Source organism: Talpa occidentalis, unplaced genomic scaffold (assembly GCF_014898055.3).
Source record: "Talpa occidentalis isolate TD23 unplaced genomic scaffold, MPIMG_talOcc4v2.1, whole genome shotgun sequence".
In the NCBI taxonomy this organism is placed as follows: domain Eukaryota; kingdom Metazoa; phylum Chordata; class Mammalia; order Eulipotyphla; family Talpidae; genus Talpa; species Talpa occidentalis.
Genome location: NW_026555331.1, coordinates 107,736,294 through 107,763,497, shown reverse-complemented (window position 1 = coordinate 107,763,497; position 27,204 = coordinate 107,736,294). Strand labels below are relative to the sequence as shown.

General features: G+C 42.6%; 1 protein-coding gene across 2 annotated transcripts; it reads right to left on the bottom strand.

The window, feature by feature from the left end:
• Positions 1-11,315: 11,315 nt before the first annotated feature.
• On the bottom strand, positions 11,316-26,872 carry PPP1R17 (protein phosphatase 1 regulatory subunit 17). Of its 2 annotated transcripts, none has more exons than XM_037509913.1 (5): positions 26,787-26,872; positions 21,491-21,608; positions 20,086-20,238; positions 18,669-18,821; positions 11,316-12,606 (listed from the first exon to the last, which is right to left on the bottom strand). In XM_037509913.1, the coding sequence occupies exons 2-5, from the start codon at positions 21,570-21,572 to the stop codon at positions 12,527-12,529; spliced, it is 468 nt and encodes a 155-aa protein (XP_037365810.1). In that variant the 5' UTR covers positions 21,573-21,608; positions 26,787-26,872; the 3' UTR covers positions 11,316-12,526. The 2 variants fall into 2 exon arrangements, with proteins under 2 accessions (XP_037365810.1, XP_037365820.1); XM_037509923.2 differs by lacking the exon at positions 26,787-26,872 and adding an exon at positions 24,945-25,000.
• Positions 26,873-27,204: the final 332 nt, after the last annotated feature.

Here is a 27,204-nt window from a genome sequence, read left to right as displayed (position 1 = left end):
CTCCATTAACGGGAGAAGATCTCGCGAGATCCTTTCACAAGTCCAGGTATCCCTCACCTGCCTGGTCCTCTTGTCCTTACTGAACTGAGCTTATGACTTGGAGCTGGCCTCCAATCTGCGGGCATTGCTGAGGCTAAGTCTACTGCTGTGTTAATTTTAAAAAAGACCATGCAGTGCAATGGATAAAAAGTGCAAAACCTATTTTGTGCTTTTCCCTCACTAAGTGCCTATTTTGTGCAGGCTTGTAGTGTTCAGGAGGTGAGTTTTTATGAGATGTCAGAACAAAGTCTTTGATAGGAACAAATGAAATCATTCCATCTAAGTTCTGCACCAGGCCTATCATCCAGGTATCTGGGCAGGAGGGCAGCCTTTGCCAAGGACCAGAGTGGAAGATTTTTATCCAGTGGAATGAAGAAAGTAAGCCAACTTATACTGAAAATCTACTATAGTTTGTTTTATGCCTCCTTAATTCCAGGTCAAGTGCTAGAAACTTTGATGCCTGTTTTTACATTTAATCCTCACAAAAGCCTCACAAATTCTGTATCTATCGTTTTCTATCTTTTAGATGAGGAATCAAGACCTCAAAGAGGTAAGGAAGTTCAAATCCCAAGTATAACAGGTCTACCTGAACTCCAGGCTCTGGACTGAGAGATTTATCACTATAGGACACACAATATCTTTTCCCTTCTTCCCTTATTTGCTTTAACTTAAGTGTCCTAAGGTCTGAAATACTATCTCCATTTTCTCTTTCTCTGTTAAATGACTGAAGCCAGGCTCAAATTTATCTTGTTAATGAACTTTTTAAAGACTTCCTAGCAGCTTTTAACTTCCCCACACCCCCAGTCCTCTTTTCTAGTTTCCAGAACTGAAATCTGTTTAGCACTGAATACAGTGGGTCATTGGTATTTGCTGGCAGCTTCCTCCAGGATGGTGTGAGCACAGTCTAGGACCATGTCTTATTTTTATTTCTAAATCCTTAGTGTCTGACGGGATGATCCATAAATACTTGAGGAATGAAGGAATAAATACATGAATGAAGTGATCCAATTCCAGAAGATAAGAATAGAAAACTGACTATAAGAACTATGAAATAACTTCCAAAATAACATAGTGAAAAGCAGAGCCAGATAAGACATATGCTGTGTTTCTTATGCTTTGGGGATTTGGTCAGACTAAATGGTTAGTGAATGGGAGAAAGAGGCTAGTGGCCCTCAAGGCCTGATGAGTTTACATTGGGTGGCCTGCTATCTTCACCCATGAGAGAAGGACTGGCTTATATTCTTTCCCAAATGACAGAGAGCAGGCTCCAGGTTCCTCTAGGCCCACTGGCCATTGGATTAGTGTTTAAAAGGCTTATGCATCTAAAACATTTAGAAAATATCCTTATCCAGAATGGTCTGTGAGCTTGAAGTACAAGACCATTCCAGAAAATCTCAGCATGATTGGACATGGCTCGTGGATTTACCCCTGCGGGGTCCTTATTACCTTAGTGATTATGAATCAAACAACATGAAATATTTTATTGATTCATGTACTCATATCTCCAGTTTCAGTCTCAAAAGATAAAATAAGGCTGCATCGGGAGTCAGGAGATGCGTGACTTGCTTGGATATGTTATCGGATGGCTAATGAGTCTGGACAAGTCAATTTCCATCTGTGTCCTTCAATTTCCTCTTCTGTAAAATGAAGAGATGGCGAGTATGCCCCAAGGACCTCAAATATATCCACACTATTTGTCTCAGGAATTCTATTTCTATGAATCTTGCCTGAGGAAATAACCAGAAATAATTTGAACACCTTACGTTACAGTATTATTTATAATATGGGAACCTGAAAAATAACTAAGGGTCCATCAGTAGAGTCAAATAAACTAGGAACTAGTAATTGAATGGAATACATACAACCATTAAAAAGGAGAATTAAAGGCCTATGTGATCACAAAGTTGAATGCTTACCATGTATTGTGTCTTTTTTTTTTTTTTTTTGTGGGACTCTCAAGGGATGCTGGGGAACGAACCGGTGCTGCAGAGGCTGCAGGCAGCCTCGCAGCCCAGCGCTCAACAACTGCACCACCAGGGGAGGCCCTATTGTGTCTTTTATTTTTTAAAGACTTATTTATTTATGCATACAAGCACTGGGGTGCAGGCCAGAGGTGTGGGGCAGTGAGAGGATTCACCAGAGACAGAGTGGGGAAAAGAACAGGCGAGGCGGATCGACTGAAATACACTGCTGAGGGGAGCAGCGGGTGAGTCAGGAGAGGTCTGCTGTGCCATGTGGGTAGCTCCCTGGCTGGGGATTGATCTCAGGCTGCAGTGGCCGTGGACAGCTTCATAGGTTGCATCTTAAACCCTTGTGCCACCAGGGAGGCCCCCAGGTATTGTTTCAATGCCTTCTAGCAAAAGGCTGTCGGAAACCCACCTGCAAGCAGCTCAGCAAATTAGAGTTATTGCTCATTGCAATGAGGAAGAACATGCACCACAAGAATTGTGGGGAGTCTTAGCAAGGAGGGGCAGGAGAAGACTTCTTGTTCAATTATCTTAGTGTAAAACACTCGATAACTCAGAGGAGAGATGTGAGGATGATGCCTGTGGGAAAGGGATAGGAAATCCAAAGGGGAGAGTTGAGAGAGAGAGAGAAGATCATTGAATGTAAAACTCACCTACTAGAGGAAGGTTTTGTGAGTGGAGGTTTGACGCAATCATGACTAGGGTTCAAATCCCAAGGGTTGTACTTTCTAAATGCGTGAGCCTTGGGCACCCACTTTCTGAGACATTTTCTTCTTCCTGCTCTATGGAATTGGGGTTATTGTGAGGATAAAATGAGAATATTGGAGAAAGCACCTGGTACAGGGTTGTTGTTTAGGGAATTCCAATTCCTTCTATCCCCTGCCTTTTTGACTTGGCCTTCCTTGGGCAACCATGGAAGTGCTGGACATTGAGTGACCCTTTTTAGACCAAACGTGTTTCAGCGGGTGTTCCTATATGGGTTGGAGTTTCCTGAACAGAGCTTTTCCAAACATCGCCAGGGATCTATCAAATTCCATTATTATACTTGACTTCTAGCATTTCATGAAGTTCTAAACCTTATGGCCCCAGCCATAAGAAAACTTCCAACTTAAATTCCCTTGTTTTGATAGACCCAATCAGACTGCTGGGATGGGTGATTTTTTTCAACCACAGTCTCCTAAGTTAGGTGTTTTAGATGTTCTAACCTTGTATTCTGTAGAGTAATAGCTACTACGCACACGTGACTATTTACATTTAAATTAATCAAAATTAAATTAAATTGAACATTGATTTCCTCCATCTCACCAACCAAATTTTAAGTGCTCAGTAGCTGCAAGTGGCTAGTGCATCCCACACAGGGCAGCTCAATTTTGAGCATTTCCAGTATTTACAGCATCACAAGGGCTGCTATTGGTCAGGGAATTTCCAAAACTTGGATGTCATTTCCTCATTTAAGTCTATGATAAGGGAGACTTGTTTTTCAAGGCTGATCATCTGAATGGTAGACATAATCTCAAGTCTAGAATTCTCATCCTGTGGACCTCTTTTTGACGACTCTTCTTGACCAGGGTTGAGCTTGAAATGAAATGGACCCAGAATATTCTGCTGTTTTCCAAGCCATTGTGTGATATTGGTGGCAAGAACATTTTGGGTGATATTTTTATGCGTATACTCATACAAGCAAGCAACTGAGGATTTGCAAACGGAGTCTACATCTTTAAATCTCTTGTGGCAAATCAGGAATTCTCTTTTTTCTATAAAATTTATGTCTATGGTTGATAGGAGATTTTTTGCCAAAGCAAGGTTTGGTAAAATCAGGCATTGATTCTCTGTAACTCCACTACATATGAAGTAATTCTTTGAAGTACTAAAAAGTATAAATATTTGTACTGTTGGCAAATGTGCTTTGCTCCTTCACCAACCCAAGTGGTAAAAAAATAAAAAATAAAAGCTTCCTCTCTGTTTTGGGTCGTTAGAGCAAAGCTCTAGGAGGGGATTTATTACTATACAGTTACAAATTATGAATGTGCATTTGTTCAAGAACTACACCCTGTTGATTTGCTATTTAGTTTTTTTCCTTTTTTTATTGCTGGCTTTTTGCTTTGCTCTATAGGAGACTGACTGCAGATTTGGCTGCTGCTCAGATTGAGGAATCACCAGGGACATTGTTCCTATTCAAAAATGCACAGGGTATATCAAAGACGGAGCTTCAAATGCGTATATTAAAACCCATACATTACCTGCACAATGAAAACCATCATCCCACTCCACACGAGAGGCTTGAGCTGATTGTGAACTGAGGATTCTTATGTTGGAGGCAGCCAAAGGAATAACCTCCCCAATTTCCTAGTGTGGTAGCCCATGGGGATGAAGTGGGTGGTTTTCTTAAAGGAACTCAAGAGGGCATGAGAAGGGAGAAAAGTGGGAATATGTATGGTGGCTCCCAGTGTGCCTGCTCAGCCCCTCAGCTTCTCTGCATTCTGCTGATTAGACTTCTTAGTATCATTTTCTTTTAAGGATCCCCCAGCACTTGACAATGGAAGCAAGAGCTTTCCTATGGGATTGAAGGGCTTAGGGAGGGGCAGCAATGACCATGCTACCAGTTTTATTTTCTAAGTATTGCTCTAAGTCTTAGAGCAATAGGTTTTGAACAATGTGCCTTAAACCCTTCATATCTGTGATGAGTCATGTCAATGAGCGTGTGGAATTTACTTCTGTCCTGACTACTGTCTGTCAATGGAACACAGAGCCATGTGGTCCTTAATGGGAGGGCAACTTGCGGCTGGCGAGAGGATGGAGGAAATCCCATCAAGGAAAGATCTAGGTTCTCAGGAACATGTGACAAGTTGGTGCCAAGAAATTATAATATCATTGACCAGGACAGTACAGAACTGAACTGAAGGGGAACTGCTAAGTAAATAAAGCTTTCTAGCTCCATGCTTGAGGGTCTTAGGCCTGGTGCAGTTAATAATCCAATGCAATTGTAATCAACAAGTTTGCTCACTTAACGAATATTTCCTTAGCAGACTATCAAAGTTACAAGGTCAGGCAGCCTGCCAAGTTAGTCTATCTTCTCAAGACCCCGAGATGTCTGTGTTCTTGCTTTTTCCCAGTCGCTTGTTTAGGAACTTTGCAGCAAATGATGTTATCAATGTAAGGATAGTTATGTATAAAAGAAATTCTTTATCTGTAAACAGGTGCTCAGACCTTACTGGGCTACCCAGGTCTGGGCCTTATGCATGAGTAATAAACTTCTCCTGACCTCACCATTCCTGAAGTACTGCTTGTTCTTCTGCCTGGGTAAAAAGTAGAATTTATTTCTACAACAGAATCAATCCTTCAGCGGTAAGGGCAACCACACAGGCACTCCAAGACTGAGGAAAGACTTCCTTTTTAAATTTCCTGAAACTGGCATTCCTATCTTATGAACGTTCAGCATTATGTGCATCTGTCATGCTGATGAAAAGCTGGTCAATGGAGGGTGGAGAATATAGGGCATCTAAGAACCACTGCAAATCATGGTGTAAGAAGCTGGTGCCCAGACTTGCTCTGAATTATAGCAACTCCCTTCCCCTCACAGTACACATGTGCATCCATCCGTCCCTTGTGCCCACCTGGTGGAAGAACAAACCCAGATATTCAAGATTTCAGAAACTGGATCTATCACTGGACTCATTGTCTCCCACCCATTTCTTTCCCTCCATTGCCATGGTTCACGCACTTCTTTCAAACCTCTATCTCTCAACCTGCCTTTGCCTGCAGCAATGCTCATTCTGGCCACCCCGTGCTGGCAATTGAGGGTCAGTTTGGTATTAGGGGCCCAGTTCTGGAACCCCAGGAGGGGTCATCACCTCGACTCTACTCACTCTAGAGGCAGCTTCAGGTACTTTTCCCCTAACATGACCCATGAGTAGCCCATAGGAGCTACCTTGGAGGCCCAGAAGCAGCTTGCAGATGAGGAAAGTTGTACACAGAGGTAATTCCCTCACACTCATCTGGCAAGTTCACAGCATCAAGGTGGGCAGTTGGTTGTTAGCTGAATGACACTGCTAAATGGCCGGGACTAGTGTGAATTCTTTGAAGACCAAGCACAGGTGGCGTGAGCTCGCAGGGTGCTTGATTCCACAGGACACACCGAATGATCTAGAGTTCACTCAAAACTGCAGGGATGATTTAGTCCTTGGGGGTCTCAAATAGTACTATTCTTGTTTACTTCAGCTTCTTAAGGCATTTGATGTATTAGAGGGCGCATATTCTCAGGACTTTAGCTCAAAGGATTTTGGGCCATCAAGGGGACGAGTCAAGCCTAAGTTGAGAACATCTGTGCTGCAAAGTTAACAGACTGGAAAGAGTGTCGTAGAGATTCCTTCAATGATTAGAAAAAAAGGTAGAGCAAAAATGTCTTCACAGATAATTAATGAGGAACCTAACTACTATTGCAGTAATGATATTACATCTGAATAATAAACTCTTCCCTCAAAGGCTGTTAGTGAAATTGTTAAGTATCTTTACACAATCAAACCAACATCTTAGACATTCCCTTGTCATTTTGTTAGTTATCAAATGTCAATGATGATTGGCATTTCCTTCTTATACTATTTAACTGCAAGAGTGAGCACATATGGTGATAAGCCAACATCTTACAAAGCAGAAGTCTTACACACAGGAACACAGCAGCCCTTGCTTTCCCCTCCTGCTGACATTCCACAACTCCAGCATCTGTGAGCTCCTATCCTTGGCCTTCTGAGACACTCATGCCCTCAGGTTATTGCCCCTCCCTCCCCCTTTCTGACTCCCAAGTGGGAGGCCACTTAGTAACAGGAAACTGTTCTTGAAGAGGGGGGCTGCTTAATGAGAGCACTCCCTGGTACTATAAGGAGGTTGTGGGATCCAAGAAGCAGACCAGCTTGTTGTGGTTAATATTTGTACTCAATTCATAGCTTAGTGTCCCTCCAATTAGGCAGGTGGCCTAAACCTGGACTACCAGGCATGGCTTCTTGCAAAGTGTTCATTTGTCACTCACTCTCTCACTCTTTCACTCAATGATATTTCTTGAGTATCTACAACATGCTAAAAACTGTGTCAGGTATAGGGGATAAGTATGCAAAACCAGATGCAATCCCTGCATTCATGGACCTTGCACAACAGTGAGGAGGCAGACATTAATCAGTTTGATTAATGGATGACCAGAAAAAAAGAGATCAGGACTTATAAGAGTTATATTACAGGGCAGGGAGAGGGGTACCCCAGACCCTGCAAATCTGCCTGCTCTAAATAAGTTCTGCCATCCACCGCATCAACACAAAGCAGGAGACTTTAATGAAACCCCTCAGGCAGAGGTCAGGAAATAGTGGAAGACAAAGCAACATATCACTGAAGAATCATTATTGCCTTTAGAAATGCTAATGAGACAGCAGAGATCACAAAAAGAAAAAAGGTCCAAAGTCCTAGTAACAAGAACTCCTGAGTTTTACAAGAGCCTGCCAAGTGGCCTCAGACGCCATCTTTGATCTGGCCGTATGGTCCAAGCCACTACCTAATCTTTTGAGTAAAACTGTTGCACAGAACAATTTCCACAAAATCAAGTCTCTTAGAAAGTCACTACAAATTACAGACAGACACACCGAATTTTCACAGAGCTCAAGCCAGTTTTTTAACAGCAAATCTACATATGAAACAAACATACTAGAGAAACCAAAAATCACATTTGTGCTTATGGTAGCCAGTGCCATAGGGAAGCCCAATTTCCCCATGTGGCTGACTAACCACAGATGGCTCTGTCCCAAATCACATTGGGCTCCAGATCTGTTACAGGGCAGGGAGAGGGGTACCCCAGACCCCGCAAACCTGCCTGCTCTAAATAGGTTCTGCCATCCGCCGCATCAACACAAAACATAGGAGACTTTAATGGGAAGGAACTTTAATACAATTAGGAAACAATACAGGAAAGGCAAAGAATCTAGTTTCTAAATCAAGTACCCAAATTTACCCGTTCCCTCATGGGTAAAAGTCCACCCAAGCAGGATTGGCCCAGAACAAGGCCCCAAAGCCTGTCACAAGTCTAAAGCATTTTCCAGTGGGGACCCACAGAAAAGGATCAGAAACAACCAGACAATTCTGGAGGGAAAAGAGCAAAATCAAGACAAAACCCGCCATTGTCACCTCCCCACGGGTCTCTCACCCACATCTGTGTCACCCAGTCCACGACCAAAAGGCAAGTGTAGTTTCTTTATGTGTCTCTCTGCTCCATGTGCCTCATCCAGGTCTGTCTCCTTCTGGCTCTCCCTCCTGCTTCCTTCCTTCCTCAGTCTCCTCTGCAGCCTCTTCTCTCCCTGCTCAGCTCTACCCTCCTTTTGGGTGGGGCTGGAAACTGGAAACTCCCCCTTTCCCGAGACCACCTTGTTACACTTATTAGAGGTAAGAACTATGAAGGAAAAGAACAGGGCAATTAGAGAAACTACAAATAGTGGGGAAAACTGACCTGATCAATAGGGTGAGGAAGAGTCACCCTCTTCCCCTGGAAGTGGCATTTTTCTGAGCTCTGAAGGAAGGGCAGGACCAGGGTGTTTTGGGGCTGGGGCATGGGGAGGAGAGAGGAGAGTCCCTGGCAATGGGAGGATGCTGCAGTAGGAGGGAGCACCCCATATATTAAGAACCCATCAGGGGGCCAATGTCCCTGGAGCACAGAAAATGTTGGAGGGAGTAAGGTGGAGGCAAACAGCCTAGAGGTGTTTACCTTAGAATAAAGGCAAACACCTTTATTCTAAGGAAGCACAAGACATTAAGGAGGGGTCTCACAGGTTCAGATTTGTGTTTTGAAAAGGCCACTCTAGCAGCAAAGTAGAGAACGGGTAACATGGATGATGGAGTGGAGAGGAAAGACACAAATAATCCATCACTTTCTCCTTGAGAAGGCTAAGCTGCTGTCTTGGATTTTCCAGGGTAGAACTCAGTTCAGTTGGTATGTATGTTGTTTTCCCTATAAATACACTTCTCTGTGGAGAGTATTCTGCCTGGGTTTTTGGAAACTACGGTCAGGATGGTGTTCTGAATCTCTGTAGAGAGGATATATTAAAACCAGCTGAAAAGCAATCCTGTGTCCAGGAGAAGGGGATAGTACCAGTTTGCCACTTCCTATGTGTTCATTTACTACCTCGGGGAGTTTTCTGAGAAACATTTTCATATTTACAAATTACAAGTGTCCAGGGAGACTCATTTATATTATACAAGATGACAAGAGTTTCTAGAGCATCCATCATGTAACTTGCCTCTGATTCTCAGCTGGGAAAATAATTGCCTGACTAACATATTTTCATATCCACATGCTATCTCAGTCCATCCTTGTTTTAAGAAAAACAACCTGTACAGCGCAGGCTCTGAGGGGGAAATTCACTTAATTGCATTTAAAAGGAAACACTGCTTGAATCCTTTATGGTCCTATCCTGATCCTTCAGCACCAGCTTCTGCCTCACCAAGTGATAATTAGGCATTAGAAGTTGACTGTGATCTCAGGCAATAGCTTTTAAAGGGGGTCTGGATTTAACAAAAGGCACCCATCCCATGCGGAGCTTTTGAAGAAGAGATGAACATCTCATATCTGTGTCTCCTCATCTTAGGTAGCCTGGGGTTGAACTAAATGCCTTCAGAATGAACAAATGGCCAATTGGTTTGCCACTTCTCTTGAGACATCTTTAATTTGGCCCTTCTTTCTGAATGGATTACCATGTATTGCTTTTATTTTTTTAATGTAACTATTATTTGGTTAGAGGGCAGTTACTCACAGTGTACGGAAAACTATTTTAATCGGAGTATAATCCTGATGATTAAATCTCTACCTTACCCAGAAAATGGTCATGTGGATCAAGGGGAGTGAGAGAGATTTGGCAACTATCCAAATCACCCCTGTGATGTCCAGGGTTGGTTAGATTGGCTTTGGCCCTCACTATTCCGTGAATGCTCCTTTGAGGCTGGGACTACTATGAAAATCATCTTCCCAGAAAAGGGAGTCCTGGGCTTTCAGTTAAGTCTGTACTGTATACCCGTGAGAGTCTATTCCTACTTGAAGTCCTTCTTCCGGGGTTGTGAGTCAATGGCACATCACTACTGCCCATTTAAAAGCCAGGGGATGGAGATTTGGCAACAGAAAAAGCACAGTCCGCAATCTGAAGGTGTCCTAAAATTGTCCTGCGTTACAGATGGATAGGACATTTTCAGTTCACAATGTCCTTTGCCAGACATTAGCTCATTTAATTCTCAAACTATACAGAGAGCAACGTAGAGATGATTATCCTTCTTTTTTTAAAATACTAATTTTTTAAATTTTTTACATCATTGTTCATTTTTAAACAATATTTGCTTCCCCAACCCCCCTTCTGGTGTAGTCCCCATAGTTTCCTTCCCCAATGCACCTGCGTACCATCACCTCGGTCCCCTGTGCTCCTCCCTCCCTCCCTCTGATCCCTCTCCCTCCTCCTCCCCTGCAGGATGTCTCTGGTTTATAATTGTCCATTTTTGCTTTGTTGTGTTTTGTACTGTTATTATCCTCCTTTTGATAAGGAAACAGAGCAAGTTCCAGGGACTTGCTCAGTGTCCTCAGTGGGGGCCACAACTCAAGGTCTTTGTATTTACAGCAGCCCATCTACTTCCACCCACTGCAGAAAGCAGAAACAGGGGGGCTCCTCTGTGCAGCCTTTGAGTTTAGTGACCCTGGTGTGTGGGTGTGCAGGAGTATGCTGTGTGTACATAGTGACTGATAGGATAAGGGAGTGTCTGTGTTTTCTGCGAGAATCCCTTGGTGAAAATTGCTGCTGGTTGTGATATAATCCCATTCTCACATACCTGTAATGGCTTTGGACTTCCTAAAGACTCTACAGTGGCCTGTTTTACCACTTATGTCTCAACCATCAACCTGGCCACAGTCTTATTCCCTCACCCTGAGGCTGTGATTTGGACACTCAGTAAAGAAAATGGAGCCCTGGGGTCAAAGAGATGAGAGAGCATTAGGATCACAAAGTGTGGGTCTTCCTCAGGGGCTCCCAACTCAAGTTGGGGTGGTGGTAAAACTGCCAGGTTGGGAGCTGGAGAATGTATGTTCCTTTGAAAAGGGCATCCAGTGCTCAGTGCCAGCTCACAGCTGCTATGTTTCTAATCAGGTCCAGGGTTGGCAGACCTTCAGGTATTTTTTCCTAGAGATTGTGGAAATCTAGAATGTTAAGAAAATTCTCCTGTTAAATATTAATGGCTAATTCAATCATTTTTAAACCTCTGTGGGCCAAAACAAATATGCACAACAACTAAGTGAATGTCTTTTTCAACTTCTGCTCTTTATAATTTTAAGTAGACATAGAGAACATAAAGATTTGTGTAGAAGTACCTTTATCACCAGTAGGATCCAGTATCTTTTCCACCTTTATATGGTGGACAGAAAGACAGAAGACATTAAACTGTTGGAACAAAGTCTAGACAGAGCTTCCATGTTATCACTTTTAGGCAGGATCTGTTTGAATAGTCACCTCTCTTCCTCTGAGAAGTAGTTTTCACCTGTCCCAAACTCCATCACCTGGTAGATGAGGCCCTTGTGCAAAACCTTCCCATGACACCCACAGACTGCAGGTTGGAGCAGGGGTTCTAGATAGACCCTTGCTAACTAGCTAACATCACATCTTTCCCTCCTATTCAAGAAGGCATACTGGGGTCTAAATGAGTGAGAATGCTAAAGTTATGAGTTCCTCCCAACTTAATTTTCTTAAAAGTAAAGTCATCACAAACACTGGTATTTTACCTGTCCTTTGTGGCAGTTTACTTGTGACCCAACTCACAAATCAGGATGTGATTAAGAAACATTTTAAAAAATAAAAATAATTAGGACATACTGCGAAGTTCTCCACATAGACCAGTATGCTCTACCTCTGGTATTTATAGCCAAGGTATAGGTGGCTGGGATAACAACCCAGCTCACATATTCAACTTTGGGGTACCAGTTACAATACAAAGATCTCAGGAATGTCACCAGAGGTACCTGGATTTGAAACAGAATAACAGACAGGTCCATGTTCTCCAGTGGGTTAGGACCCAAATATTCTTACCTCCCTAACTGGTCATAGGGAGCCCCCACTTGACTGGTGTTCGGATAACATTTAGTCAAGTTCTACTCAGCAGCACAAATCATGAAATACTGGATTTCCATGTGATCTCTGTTCTTTACTCCATGAATTTATCCAGAAGATGTGAAAATTGAACTCTAGAATTTTCCCTGTTATCTTCTAATGTGGGAATGCCTGATTCCTTTCCACTGCATTACAAAATGAAAATTCAAGAGGCAGGGATAGAAACCATATTCAAGGAAGAAGAAAGACAAAGAGGTGACCAGCAATTTGATATCATATGTCTCGTGGGGAAAGGGTGTCTGGATCTTCAAGGCAAACTATGACAAAATGAGAGCAGAAACATGTCTATTTTTTTCTAGGTCACCATAGGGAACCAATCTAACCTATTTACACGTGATCTCAGGGGGAGTATCTTTAAATAGCTATCTTGTCGCTATCCTTTTCGTCATCTTCCATGATCACTTTGGGTCTCTCGTCCCTGAGCAGTGTGACACCTGCAAAACAAAGCACAGACCTGCAATTAAGGACTCTAATTAAAATATTAAACAATCTTATAGCAGAGACAGTACACAGGAGTGCAACAACCTAGAAAACTTTTAGTTTTTCAGAACTAATAACTACAGGTGCCAACCAAGATAGAAGGAGTCAGTGTCCTTACTTGGTTTTCCTAAAGGGGCTGTGGCTCAATGAGGATGCTGTTCTAGTTACCAGGGAACTGGGGTGCTCAACTGGGGCATCTGGTTACCGTGGATCCCAGGCTTGCTGCACAGAAGAATAGGAAGCATAGATTTGGAGTCTAGCGCTTTGGACTTCTCAGTCTGCCTCCCAGTCAATGCAAAGCCACCCTCTGTTTTCTCTAATACAAATCAAGGACACTAGCACTTGTGGAAAGGGCTATTGTTATAAGTAAGGAGTGTGTCACTGCTTAGCACAGAGCCACCCCATAGAGCTACCAAGACAGCTTTTCCTTTCCTTTCCCAATTTGTTAGTTTATTTTCCTTTTGAGAAGAACTGGTAAGTAAACCTGAAGAAGTCAAACTTAAACAGATTTTACTAACATCTGGGAAAATTATTGAGCTGAGGCTCCGAACATGCCATTTCTAAATGTCAGTACCAACAGATACTAAAGTTTACATAGTTCAGAGCCGAATGAGAAAATAAGAAAAGTGTAGTGAGTTTTTCATAAGCTATTTGGCTACAATTTTATACAGTTCCTTATTTTCAGATTATTCTCTTATGAAATTTTAGAGGTGTTAGGTGGTTGGGCTTTTTAAAAGTTCCTTAATAGGCAAAATTAAAAGGGATACTTCTCCTTATATTATGATCCATAATGCTTTGCTTTTAAAAGTTTACTGGGCTGTGAAATTTAGAAATCTGTAAATAATTATCTGGGCTGATAGACCCCCAAAAAGACCCTCCAAAGAGGCCATTCTGGGTGGTTCTGATCATCCTGTGAATGTGAAGTAGGGTCACTTTAATAAAACGACAAGGAAACTGTGATTCAATACCAGTCCTCCTAGATTTCTGTCATCCCACTCCAGTCAGCCAGTTTTGTTTCCCCACCACTGCCTTCACCACCCCTTTTCCTTCTCATAATTAAAGGTCTTTCCATTCATGAAGCATTTCATAAAGATCTAAATTTGTGGGAGGAAAGCTGTGCACCACAAGAGGCCCTTTCTACAACACTGGACTCCATTCAACAGCAGCAAATTAATGAAAACTATGTGCTGATCTTAATGACTATTCATTTGATTCAGTTTCTAGTTTGTTCATATGGGTTCTTTACCAATTAGCTGATATTTATTGGAGGAGAAAAACAATTTCAAGAGTCTGGCTGAAACTAAGGCTTTTGCATAAATCACTTATGAGAAACAGTGGGGGATATTTGCTCTTATAACAGCTGCACAGAGTTTGGATTCTTGTTTGGCATTAAGGCTATCTTGGTAGGAGAACACACTTAGCTATGCTGAGCCCCTAAACTATCTATCCTACTTTCCTTGACATCTCTTTATATTAAGTTTGGGCTGATTTAAAGTGGAGAAGAGCCTTTAAATTTTCAGGTCCTGGTCAACTTTCTGGTTATTTTGGGTAGCCTTGAAACCTAGGCAAAGGAGCATCTGTACCAAAAAAAAAAAAGGTTCTGGGATCCCAGAGAAGGGAGAAGAGATGAACCTGCTTAATTATCAAGATCAAGGTCAGCCCTTTCCCAAAGTGGGTTAGGTTTTCCATAGTGGCAAAGGAAATGCTTTCAAGTGGAACGGGAACAAGTATTTTGTATCAGGATTGCCAGGCATGCCTTTTAATGTCTTACAAGACATTAAAAAAATACAATAGCTCATCAAAATCTTGATTCAAGGATATTGTTTTTTAGGACGAGGCTAAAAGATCTTAGGAATGTTATCAAAGACACTTGGATTTTGAGATAAAATGAGAGAGAGAGAGAGAGAGTGAAATCAGTTGAGATTCTAAGTAAATCAGTAGCATCTGTGAGTCATCATTGTATTCTTATATTTGATACTTCCTTATCATTGGCTTTGGTGACTGGTTGCTGAACAAGGTTTGATAAGCACTGGTCTGTCTGGTTTAACCCCATCCTGATAGTCATGCTCTCCTGTGGGAAGCTGTGGTGTGTCATTGAAAGGAACATAGACTTTAGATCCAGAACACTTTGATTTAAGTGGTTATTCAACTTCGAGCTGGTCACTTAAACCTATCTGAGCCCAGTTCATTCATCTGTAAAATTAAAGAAAAATAATTTCTTTAGCAGATGATACCATCAGATTTAGGCCAACATTCTTTTATGTTTCCACCCCACCTCACATGAACCTTTAAGGTCCTTCTTATGTTGTGAGAATCATTGGACACTACATGTACCTCCTTCACTGAATTGTGAGATTTTCAAAAGAATATGCTAACAAAAATCACAGAACTTGGAATACAATAAGGATTTAGAACATTAGTTTTCTACTCTTCCACTCTCCATGAAGAAGAGTTGAGCAACTTGACTGCCTGTTAGAATTTGGTATGTTTTGAAGGCCAAAGCTGTCAGTTCAAGACCTGAGGGTCAGTCAGCCTTGCAGCAAGCTGTGGTGGTTCATGATCTCACCCAGAGCAACACATAAAGCATTAAAAATATGCACCTCTGATCTAAAAGAGATAGGGCTAAGATACCACCTTTCCTGGTAAACCAACCCAGACATGATGCTCTGTTCCCAGCAGGCCAGAAGAGGTGTCACTTTCAAAGCACAGATCCTCCCCATCTACAAGTGCAGCAGGCTGCTTAATCCTACATGTTCATAGCTCGTGAGTCAGTTTCCAAGAGGCTCCACTTCAGGGCTTCCAGCCTCTTTATTCTTTAGTTATCCTTTTGGTTTTTCCTTACACACCTCAACTAGAAAATTCTCTTGTATGCAGGTTGAAGCTACCCAGATCTGACCAATCACAACCCGATGCTCCCTGTCATGCAGCTTTCAAGATAGGAGCCCTGGAAACCATGGGCCAAGTTTGAGCAGACCTTGGGCTGGCAAAGAAGACTGGAACTACATCTCACTAAGGAATTCTCTGGCAGTTGGAACCTGTCAAATAAGCTCATTAACCTGGGGGAGCGAAGGTAGTTAGCAAGAGATTTAGAAGAGAGAGTGAATCCTTGTCCAGTCTTCACTTGCCAAGGGCTAATGAGAGGAGTTTCCTCTGGAGTGCATTTGTCTGTGAGTTTCTCTCAACACCCTTGTTAGAAGCAATGTGAGTCTCTCTGAGCATCTGCTGAAGACTCCATCCTTAGCAGCTTAACTAGCATTTCGATTACTGCCAAATCTTTAGATACTAACAGGCTCTTCAAAAATAAAGTGCTTCAGCTAATATGCTAATAAAAGCTAGAATCATAGAACACTATCTATAACTGCAAATACTTGTAACACAGAGATTTGCTGATTCAAGGGTTTCCATAATGTGTACTGAGTCTATGGATATACAGTCCCCCTCTTCAATTCTGTGTATGTCGTACTGTTTGATAAACATTTTTTATTCACCCAGAAAGCAGCTCTTTTTGGCTATAGGGATTGGGCTGTAGCTAGCACACATTTTCAGGTATACAGAGCTCAACTCCTTAAGAAGGTCCTTGAATCAGTAAGCTTATAGAGAAAGATAAAACACTCTAGCCAGGAACATTGTCACCTTTAGAAATGTTTGAGTTATCTCAAAGAACCTAAGATTGGACAGATAATGGGGGGGGGGGCAACACTGACTGAAGACTTTCAATGAGCCAGGAAATGTGCTAATTGCTCTATATACTTTATTTAATTGTGTTGACAAACCTGGCAAAGATACTTTCTGGATGTTCTTCAGAGATGGGTAAAACAAAGGAGGCTTATAGTTTGTGTGAGTTACTTAGTGTCACAAAGCTAGAAAGGACAGAATGAGAGGCAAACCTAGACTTTTCTGATCCCCACATTTTCACTTCATGCTATGTACTAAGGTGACTCACTGCTCATTTTTGCTCCTCTATCAAGTCTTCTCCTAGACCAAACTTCAGTAAAAAAGAGATAGAAAAACTAGCAGAAAGTAATCAGTCTCTTAATGGAGAATTTGCAGCCACAGACTTCTGACTGCCATATAGAAAACTGACTCCACAGATCCTTATTGAGCACTGTCGTATAGAAGGACTGGACTAGACAACAAGGTCAATATCACCAACACAGGGCAATCAAAGTTCTCATACATTCACCAAACAAGTTGTTGATGTAAATTAATTGAAATAAGAGCAACAAGAAGGGTACTAATAGAGACAGCAGGGCAAAGGTGCTTGCATGCCTTTGGGTAGCACAGTTAGTTCACAATAGGCAAGATTCATTTTGGACTTAGAAACGTCTATTAGCAGAGACTTTGAGGTGACAGAGTCCTGAAAGTTGGTTGGAACTCAGACAGAAGCAGACCTTGAGGGAATGTGTAATGGCTGGAAGATGAGTGTAGGTAGGAATGTCTGTATCTATGATGGTGAGGCAGGTTCAGATGCTCCCAAATGGTCCTTGGTCCTTTTCTCTAAAAAAGGGCCTCCTCGGACCTCCCCAGTGGCGCAGTGGTTGAGCGCTGGGTTGCGAAGCTGCCCGCAGCCTCTGCAGCGCCGGTTTGATCCCCGGCCACCAGGAGGGTCCCATACGGCGCGCAGACCTCTCCTGCCACCCGCTGCTCCCCTCAGCAGTGTACTTCGGTCCTTCTGCCTGCTCTGCTCTCCGCTCTGGCTCTGGTGAATTCTCTCACCCTCCCACACTTCTGACTGTACCCAGTGCTTGTGTAAATAAATAAATCTTAAAAAAAAAAGAAGGGCCTCTTCATGTCACAGCCTCATGTCAGAGCCAAGCTCTGCTCCTCAGAAGACAGTAACCCTGACTTCATCCTTGACTGCAGGATGTCTCCTTCTGAGCTGTCTTTCCAAATAACTGCAAACATGGCTTATAATAGCAAGGAAGTCTCATTTCCTCCCACAAGTGTTCCTCTGAATCCCTGTAGTGCTATATGTATAAACCATAGCACAGAATGATGAAAAATTACCCAAAGGTGAGAGAGTTCTGGCTTTGAACCCCAGCTCTGCCAAATATTAGTGTTTGATCTTGGGCATAATTTGATCCTTTCATCTAGCCATCATCAGTCACAAACCCATCCTCAGGACCGCCAGTCAGACGCTCAGCAAAGCATCCATCAACTTCATTCACATAAGACTTTAAAAAGACTGAGTAAGTTACTTAAATTCTCTCCCAGTTTCTTTCTCTGTAAAGGGAGACAACAGTAACTTTATTGTGTTATTGAGTTGAATTTTGAAAGTCTGTGAAACATGCCAGTTACAAAGTCACATTTAGTAAGAGCTCAATGAACATCATTTCCTTTCATCCTGGCAAACCACCATCTACAAAACACACACACACACACACACACACACACACACACACCCCTCAGTCATACTTTAATCATGAATAAATATCCATCTTATTCTCCAACTTGCACATCAGCTTCTCAGGGACAAGGACTGTGTATCATACACTGACTGCCTTATCAGCTGGGCTGGTGAGCATAGCAAAAGTTTTGGGTTTGATTTGTCGCATATTAAGATAGCTATGCACACATCTGCATCGCGCTCTTTTTGTCTCTCGCTCTCTCTCTCTTTCTCTTGTTTTGAGGATTTGTTCAATATGTCCAGGTGTCTTGGGAGAATTAGCCATCAGCCACAGGAGGCATGATCCATGGAAGAATGGAGAGGAGGGTATTTCAACTCCTCTTAAGGACCCATCGACATTTCTGTTTCATTGTCTCAGTGAATTTTATCAGTTCTGCTGAAGTGTGAATAATGCTCGACCCCTTCCAAATATCCAGGTCAGCCCCCGGGGAGCCGCCAATAAAGGTAAACCTGAAAGGCAGCAATAAATGTTGTTCCTCCCCGGGGCACATCCACACGACACAGATTGCCGGGCCAGGAGAAAGCCCAATCCCACAGCACCTCCAGATGGTAAGGCTCTTGACCTTTTTCCCATCACCCCCTGCAAATACCCTGCACCAGCTCTTTTACCTGCTGCAAAGGGGGACATGTGCAGGGCAGGTGTGTCTTTTCTCCTTGGCTTTTTCTGTTCCAGGTCAGTGTTATGAAGAGCTGGACTTGTTTTGCCCTTTGGATGTCTCTCTTGGACATCATATCTTTTAATTAAATGTTCTGAAAGCACACCTGCATAGTTAGGGGAACAGAGGGAGAGACGGGGTCAAATAGATACTTTGTTCTCATACCTGATGACTGAGCATCCATATTTGCACATATACCAGGTAACAGAAGTCATACCCCTTTAAAACTTATTTTTATAATAGCCATTTCTTTATACTAAGAATTAATAAGACCACACAAGAGACCACCTCCTATGCAAAGGGTTTTCACGTGCCTGATTTCACTTTTGCCTCACAAGGCCCTGAGCAATTTCCCGTCACTGCTATCACACATCTGAGGAACGTGAGCTGAGGTAACACAGGTAACACAGCTCATCTTGGTGTCAGAGCCAGGTGTGAGCCCAGGCTTGTCTGCCTCCAAAGTCCATCGTCAGCGTGGTGGGTGATCTGCTGTTTTACAAGCCCCCTGCCACCCACCTCAATGACTCCATTAGTATTCTGCCTGCACCCACCTACCTCTCACCTCTCCTCTGCACGTGAAAATTTTCTCCATCATTTACAAACTCTCTAAAAGTGAACCTTCTGTTGAAAAATTTCTATAATTCTCAACCCAGATTGAGCCTTTGGGCGGCCTTATCTGAGGACCTCCATTAAGTTACTTCCTAGTGTGTATTTCAGCTATTTGGGTGCTTCTGTTATTTTTTATAAAACAGTAAGTTCCCAGCAAATGTGTGCCATTTGTTTTGTATTCTTCCAAGTGGGTTGTGAATAGAGAGAATATAAAATAAATGGTGAGGAGCAAAGGGGAAAAGGAAATAAAACTTTTGGGAACAAGAGTATATCACATGTCACACGTTCTGAAGCTGTTTGCCAAACTGTTTTACTTTTCTGCGGGGCTACACATGCCAGCCTGCCTTGCAGTCAAGAAGTTTGTGACAGAAGGAAGTGATGCATTCTACTTCCAGGCCCATCAACCCTACATCCTGTCTCCCCCATGTCTGCTGGATGTGGACGCTCACGACAACCAGGGAAGCCATACGCGCCTGACAGCCGACCCTCCATCAGGCACTAGCCCTGAATGACTGTTTGAAGCAGAGCCTGCTTTCCCACCCTGACTCCCACCGGGGTAAGTGAAACAAACTCACGTGTGCTGGTTATGTCACTGTTATTTTAAGGGTTTATCAGTTATAGCAGTCAGCTATATTGTAATTAAGACAGATACAGGGAGTGCAACAAATAATACAATATTTAAGGAAAAATTCACAAAAACAATGTGATCTCATGGCAAGTGGTTTCCTGTCAAGGTGTGCAAAGGACCTCATTGTCCTTACCTGGTATAAAAGGGGGGATGTGCAAGGCCGGCGTGTCTTTCCTCCTGGGTTTTTTTTGGTCTGACTCAACGTTCAGGGTGACTTGTGCATTTTTCCCCTTTCTTGGCTTCCTTTTGAGATCACAGTCCTTAATGAATTGGTCTGAAAGATCATCTGGTTTTGATAGGTTGTGCAAAAATAAAGAATACAACATGTGTCAGGGTCCATTCACAAACTGGTTAGTTTCCAGTTCTATCTGATAACAAAGGCATAAGGCATTTGGTCTGAAAAAGCAAAGTATTGATTTATTTGGGCCTCTTCTGCAGAGCACTTTAGTAGCCTTTCCTGAACACATATACTAACACAGAAAGCTAGAATTCCATAACTAAGCCCAATTTGCAGATGTGGAAACTGAGGTTCAAAAGAGCAAATAAAAAGATGATTCTGCTGGCAGGGTACAGGATCAGAGCTAAACCCAGGGTCTTGGGACTATACTATCTGGCTAACAAAGGATTTAAAAAAAATTATTACCACATAGCATAGTTAACTTCCTCCTGAATTATACATAGCATAGCTATTTTTTCTTTTTAATAAATGAATGTTGCTCAGAATGGATGTTGGCCAGCTGTGGGGTCCCTGGAGGTATAGGCTGGATGTGGATCTGTCATGTGTCACTTGTCAACCCCAAGAGGCCACTCAGGGCACAGTACAGAGAGCAAGGCATTTGCTTCAATTTTGACTTTTACTTCAATTACACTTTTTCCCATTTTTGGAGAAATCCAGAACATAAAATATCTTGATGGCAAATAGGGAGAGGGGAGTGGAGGGGGGAGTCATAACCAGGCGAGACATAAACAAAGACTATGAATATGCAAAAGGCCTATCCATCAAAAGTCTGAGTGTCTCATTTTTAGAAATGGGTAGAGGCAGAAATGTTTCTGGTATTTTCATTACAAAGGTTATGCAAAAAGTCAGTTCTGGAAAGGAAACAGATTGACAATAAAGCAGAAAAAGGCTATTTAAAATTCTGTCTTGATAGGCAAAGAGAGATATTTGAAATATTTTATTGGCACTGCACGTGGAGTGTAAATGTGCTGGGAAATACTAGAAACAAGCTATACTGCCACATTCCATTTATTGCCTCAAAAATGCTCTGCCTGGGACTCGGTCAGACCAAAAAAAGGGGACAATGCCTTTCATCATTTTTTTTTAACTCTAATAAACTTCTCTCCAGTGCGTTAGCTAATATTTACATGGCAGAACACACAGACCCCTGGCTATTTGCCTGTCCATCTGGTGTTGGCTGTTACCACAAGGCACAAACTATCAGGATTCAGGGGGCCTACCTCTGATTTCCCCTGCAAACCAAATGGCAGAGACACCCCCTTTCTGACTGCCACTCTGACATTCAGACTGAAGCCTTTACCTGAGTGGCTGCGACGATTGTCGAGGTTGTCCAGTCTGTCCTCTGAGAGATCCAGTGGCTGCATTTGCTCGGTGGACATCATCAAAGGAGGGCTGGTGTGGAGGCTTCTTCTCCAGCACTAAGAAGTAGAAGAAAAATCCATTAATCTGCCTTCTTTCCATTCACTCACTTATCAAGTATATTTATTGAGCACTTACTATTATGTTCCACTCCAGGCCTGTTTCTCAAGTCTGCTTTTTACACTTAGCTACTAGAAGCTCTGAACTTAATATTTAAGCCAAAATAAATGAATTTCAAGCCCACGTGCACACACCGCACACACACACTTACATGCATTTATTAGTAACTGTCATGCATCAAATGTTTAATACCTACCTTCTCTCAGAGGCACTGTGGAAGTTTCAGAACATTATAGACAAATCTGAATTAAAAATGAGTTAACTGAAACTTACAAACTTACAACTTTGATTATACCTTGCCTATATTTTCTCTGTTGAGTTCGGCAAAACTTACCTTGCGGACGAGGAAGCTGAGGCTTTAAAAATCGAGTTAATTTAGTTAATCACATTTGCACAAAATAGCCAAATAAGGGTCCAAATCTAGTTCTGCAGACTTTTATTTGACACTTAGAAATAAAGCAAAGCCTTTGAGCTCTAATTGAATCAGGCTTCACTTAACTTTTCTACCTTATAGCCTTGAACTGTGAAGTAATGAGACTTCTCTATGTGTCAATAGTGGTAGAGATGTCCTGGGATAAAAAAATCTAGTTCCTGAAATGTCTCTTTATTATTAATGCAAGTCAGTTCCCCCCACCCCCCATACCCTATTTTTCCTAGCCCACAACCAACTGAGTTTCCAGAGCTATTAGTTGTAGCCATTGTCCAGGAGGACTGGAAATTCAGAATGGACATGTGTCAAACTGAACGAGAAGTGTGTTTAATAAGTTACATGATATCTCATTGGCGTCCGCCTGGACTTTGTTTCTTGAATTTCTTTCAGATAATCTATTATTCATGTCCTAGCATCACAAGAATGATTGGAGAGGAATAAGAGAAAATGATCCAACTGATCCTTTTCTCTTGAGATCCCAGGATCCCCGGCACACAGGTCTTCCCATGGACCAGCGGCGTTAATATTTCAAGCTCACAGACCCAGTTCTACTCGTTTGTTTTCTAAGGTGAAACCTCCGGGAAGGCTGGAGGGTCTTTCCCCCTACAAGCTGAGATCATAGCACAGCAGATGGAGCCATTAATGGATTTCTTGAGCTCAGCTTTTAGTGCCACTCTGAGCAGATGGATTGTCCTGAGTGACTTCAGCAAAAATCAATCTGACCATTGTTTTCAGTGTTTGCATACAGAATGCCGACTCCCTGGGACCCTCAGGAAGCACGCTATTATCTTGAGGGGCCAGCCCCCACCAGCTTGAGTGGAGAGGGCAGCTATGGGAATATTACTGTGGATGTGTGGGCTCGGTGCCGAAAGCCAGAGGCAAAGTTACAGCCCCAAATTTGGCCTGTGCACCTACTCCACTAATGTTTCTCTTTCGACAGAAGGTCATGGGCTCAGTCAAAGACTGTGCTGCCTATCACCCCAGAGAGCATCTGGTTGGACTGTTCACTCTCTAGAAGAAACTAAGGTTCCCCGAGGTTAAAATGACCCACCATTACTTACACACTTAGAGGCATCATTTCAACTCAGGCCCCCTGCCTTTTATTCTTTCTAGGTGCTAGCTGGTGTGGCACTCCTCTCCTCTCCAACCTAACATAAGTTGTTTTTTGAACTCAAATCACACAGCTGCTCCACGTGCTCAATAGGTATTGTTTGAACTGAGCTCTCCAGTCAAATAGATGTAGGTTAAGTCTCTAAAACCCATGTGATTTCAATAAAGTCTCTAAATCTTCACGATGTGGTGAGGATAAATGAAATCCGTGTGTAATATAATTTTTTCCCTTTCTTTCTCCAAGCTCCTATTGCTATGGCAGAATTTGCAATGGCTAGCATCTTTGTGGTATGTACATAGACATGTGCCCATAAAATTATTTCCCTCCCTGCCCTCTATTCTTATACTGTTTTCTTATCTGTAAAGTAGAGATAATAGTATCTACCTGGGAGAGCTACTTGGAAGATTAAATGTGTAGCTCCACGCTTGCTTCCACATTGTCGGCATGGAATAAGTTGCAGCATTGTTATGTACCATCGTCTACCCCAGCTACACAGCTAGCTCACGGAGACAGCTGTCTTAACAGGAAAGTTTCGAAAAATCACTGGAACCTTCATTTTTTATCTAGATGCTGAACCATGGGAGGAGAAACCTTCCTCTGAGCAAAATGGCTTTCACAAAGCAGGACTTGAGACAGAAGAGCCTGCCTTTGGGAAAAGAATTATGCAAATGGTAGAAGTCTCTGGACAAGGTGAGGGTACCCTTGATTAGTTTCAAAATTGACACATACACTCTCCCCAATAGAGATCCCCCAAATCTCTTGCTGCCCTGAGTCTCCGTGGAGAAATAACACTATTTTTAAGTCGGTGTGTTTGGAACCTCATGCTGAACTGGCAACCTCTGTTTGCTAGGAATATCAAGGGGAGTCTCAGACTGAGTGTTTCACATTATAAAAACACTGTGCCGGGCAAGTTGTGTTCTGCCTGTGGAGTCAGAAACTGCTTTCATCATGGATGACATCACTGAACTTTTTGGTAGAAGACCTCACACAAATAGTAAGTACATGGAGGGGGAGGTAATTGGTGTGTAGCTTGTTTTATTTCATTTCACCTGCCTGTTGAATGTTAGCTTAAGATGACCCCGCTGTCTCCAACACTCCATTTTCCTCCTTAGTAAGACGGGGTACTCTTCCTGATTGAGCCACTGGAAGGCGTGAACCAGTCTGATTCTGACTAAGAAGTGGAATATTTTTCCTCCTATGCCTGACTGCCTAAGCATCTCCAATTCAGGCTCCACGCTCAACACCAAGCACAGGCAAGGGGCTACTGTCCTGTCCTGCTGACCGGGGAAGGTTTCATCATCTCCTGTAGCAACTTACTGTAATTTGGGAAGTCTCTGAAGCACCAGCTCATCTTACTTTCATGCCTACACACCTGGTCCCCTAGGTCTTTGGATTCTACCCCAAAAGCTTAGGCCTTAACAGATGCTCTGGGGTGTTTCATAAATGCTTCTCTTGTACACAGATTTGTGATATTTAACTTTCTCTCACTGCCTATCCATTCAGTTGTGACCTCTGAGCAGTGGCAGCAGGAAGACTACTTGAGCTGCCATTGTCACTCTCAGCCTGCCCACCCTCATCTGAAAAGTCTGAGGCCACTGCTGTTGCCCTCAGGAAATTGTTGTCCCCAGCACCCCCAGATCTCAGGAAGTATTGCAGTTGCTAGCATTACTTCTGCAGCAAAAATATGAACATTTACATTAACTGACACATAAAAGATGACAGAAAGATTCTTACCTTTTCAGGTCAGGGTTTTCTACCAAGTGAGTTTATGTTGAACTTTATATCTATAAACAACAAAACCTTTGCTCTTTGGAATTCTTCTGATTATTTTACTAAGAAAATAAAGGATGATTGTTGCTGTTTGAGAGAACTTGGGTCATTTGATGCAGCATACACAAGAGACCAAAAGGTATCATTTCAGGGGGTTGAGGAGTGTTTCAGGACCAGAGATGCAAAACTCAAACAAGTGCCCCTGGCTGATTCTTACATTCTTTTCACAAAACCTTTCTTTTCACAAAGACACTTACAAATGTAAATATCTCTGAAAGAAGAGCTACTTTAACTGACACCACAACAGCAGGGGGTTGTAAATGACAAATGTACCCTCTTAGGAGAAGGGGAACATGAAATCCAGGGATGCAGGGCCAGGGAAGAACTCACAAGGCTGCAGGACAGTACACCGGAGTGGCCTGAGACTGAGGACAAGTTTGGGGAAACCTGCCTCAACCCACCAGCTCAGAGTAAGTTGATACATCAGGAGGACAGTGGTGCTATTTCCACAGTTAGCAAAGCCTGCTCAATTCAGCTTGAGGTCAGAAGTTGGTCTGGGCATTTTGTCCTTTTTCTTAAGTAATACTCTCTGGAATAGATTTCCCAGTTGGATTCTAGAATATGTAGTTCAACTCGTGGGCAGAAAATTCCTCACTCACTGTGTTTGGTGTTGTGAGGTAATATGAGGAAGAGGCAAATGTTGGGTAGCTTGCAACATGCTCTAGCTGGGCAAATATAGGGAATTTACATGTCTTCTTGGAAACTTAGTTTCTGCATGATAGGTCTTTTTTTTTTTTTTTGAGAGGATTGATACAATCCATATTTGTAAAGCTCCCAGACCAGCACTTGCTAACTCTTTTCTCTCTCAGTCCTCACATCATGATTAAACATGTTTATCTAAACTGAACCATTGGAATCATCTCCTCATCCCACCTCTGACTTCCCTGAAACTAACGATAAGATTAGAAGAGTCCAAAGTACAGACCAGCTGCAGAGAGCCCAGTTCCAGGGCTTGGGAACATGGTGAAGCTGATTAAGAATCAGCTTTGCTTAGCCCTCAGGCAAGCTAGAGAATCTCCCTAAATAATCAGGCCAACATTATGGAGGTAACACCTGCTGGGAATACCCCAATGTTATCTCAGTTAAAAAATAAATAACTGAATTAAGTCAAAAAAAATTAATCAGACATGGATTTACTTGATGGTATACAAAGTTAGAAGGTTATGCCCACAACCCAATGTGATGTCTGGTTAACAGAAAATTCATATCCCTTGTCAAATCTCATTTTACCCGGAAGATTGAATTCAGGTCAAAAAGCACCATATTTTAAAATCAAATATGTTCATTTATAGAAGACCTAAATTTTCAATATTCCTCCAGGAGCAGCTCTTATTTAAAGTAGGGCTTGCAAAGTTTTTTTGCCAAGCACATTTTCCCTCTTTATTTCAGTCTCCACCTTCAGTCTGGGAAGATTAGCCTCCCCACAACCTCCACAGGCTATGTAATATGCAGATACCACAATGTTCATCTGGAAACTTCACAATTTAATTTGTAGAAGGACTCCTACAGAACTCAGAACTCTCACCTTCCTTGCAAAAATGACTCTTAAGTGGTGATTTTTCCTGCTCTTTATCTGGTGGCAGCTTAGTCTGCATCAGGAAAGCACAGCCCACCCCACCCCAACCCCCAATCCCAGGCACCAGCTGCAATTTTCTTTGTCCCAGCAACCATAAAGAAACTAACTTATTGGAAACTTGCTCTTCTCATCACAAAAGTTGGGGGAGTAAAATTCCTTAAAGCACTTACCAATCAAAGCAGGTGCTGGGCTGAGGAGGTGAGAGATGGGGAGGGTGTGCTGTCTCCCCAAGCTGGGCCAGCTCCTCTGCAGGCTGTGGCTGAGGCTGCCTGGCTCCAGCTCTCTTATCAAGGGACCAGCTGCAGCTGTTGCCATGGGGATGCTCTGTTTCTCAGGCGCCAGGGCAAGGGGGATGGAGAGGGAACGAGGACTAATCTCACAGCCACTACTCCCAGCTGCAATAATTGTCCATTACAAAAATACAATACACAGAGTTGTGTTTTGAGTAGCTGGTATGCAGCCTGGAGAAACTTAGACATCAGCTAGAGCCTTTAATCCCCATAACAATGCTATGTATTTGGGGACCATTTATTGGGCTTCCTTTGAAAATATGGAAACTGAGGCACACAGAGGTTACAATTTGTCCAA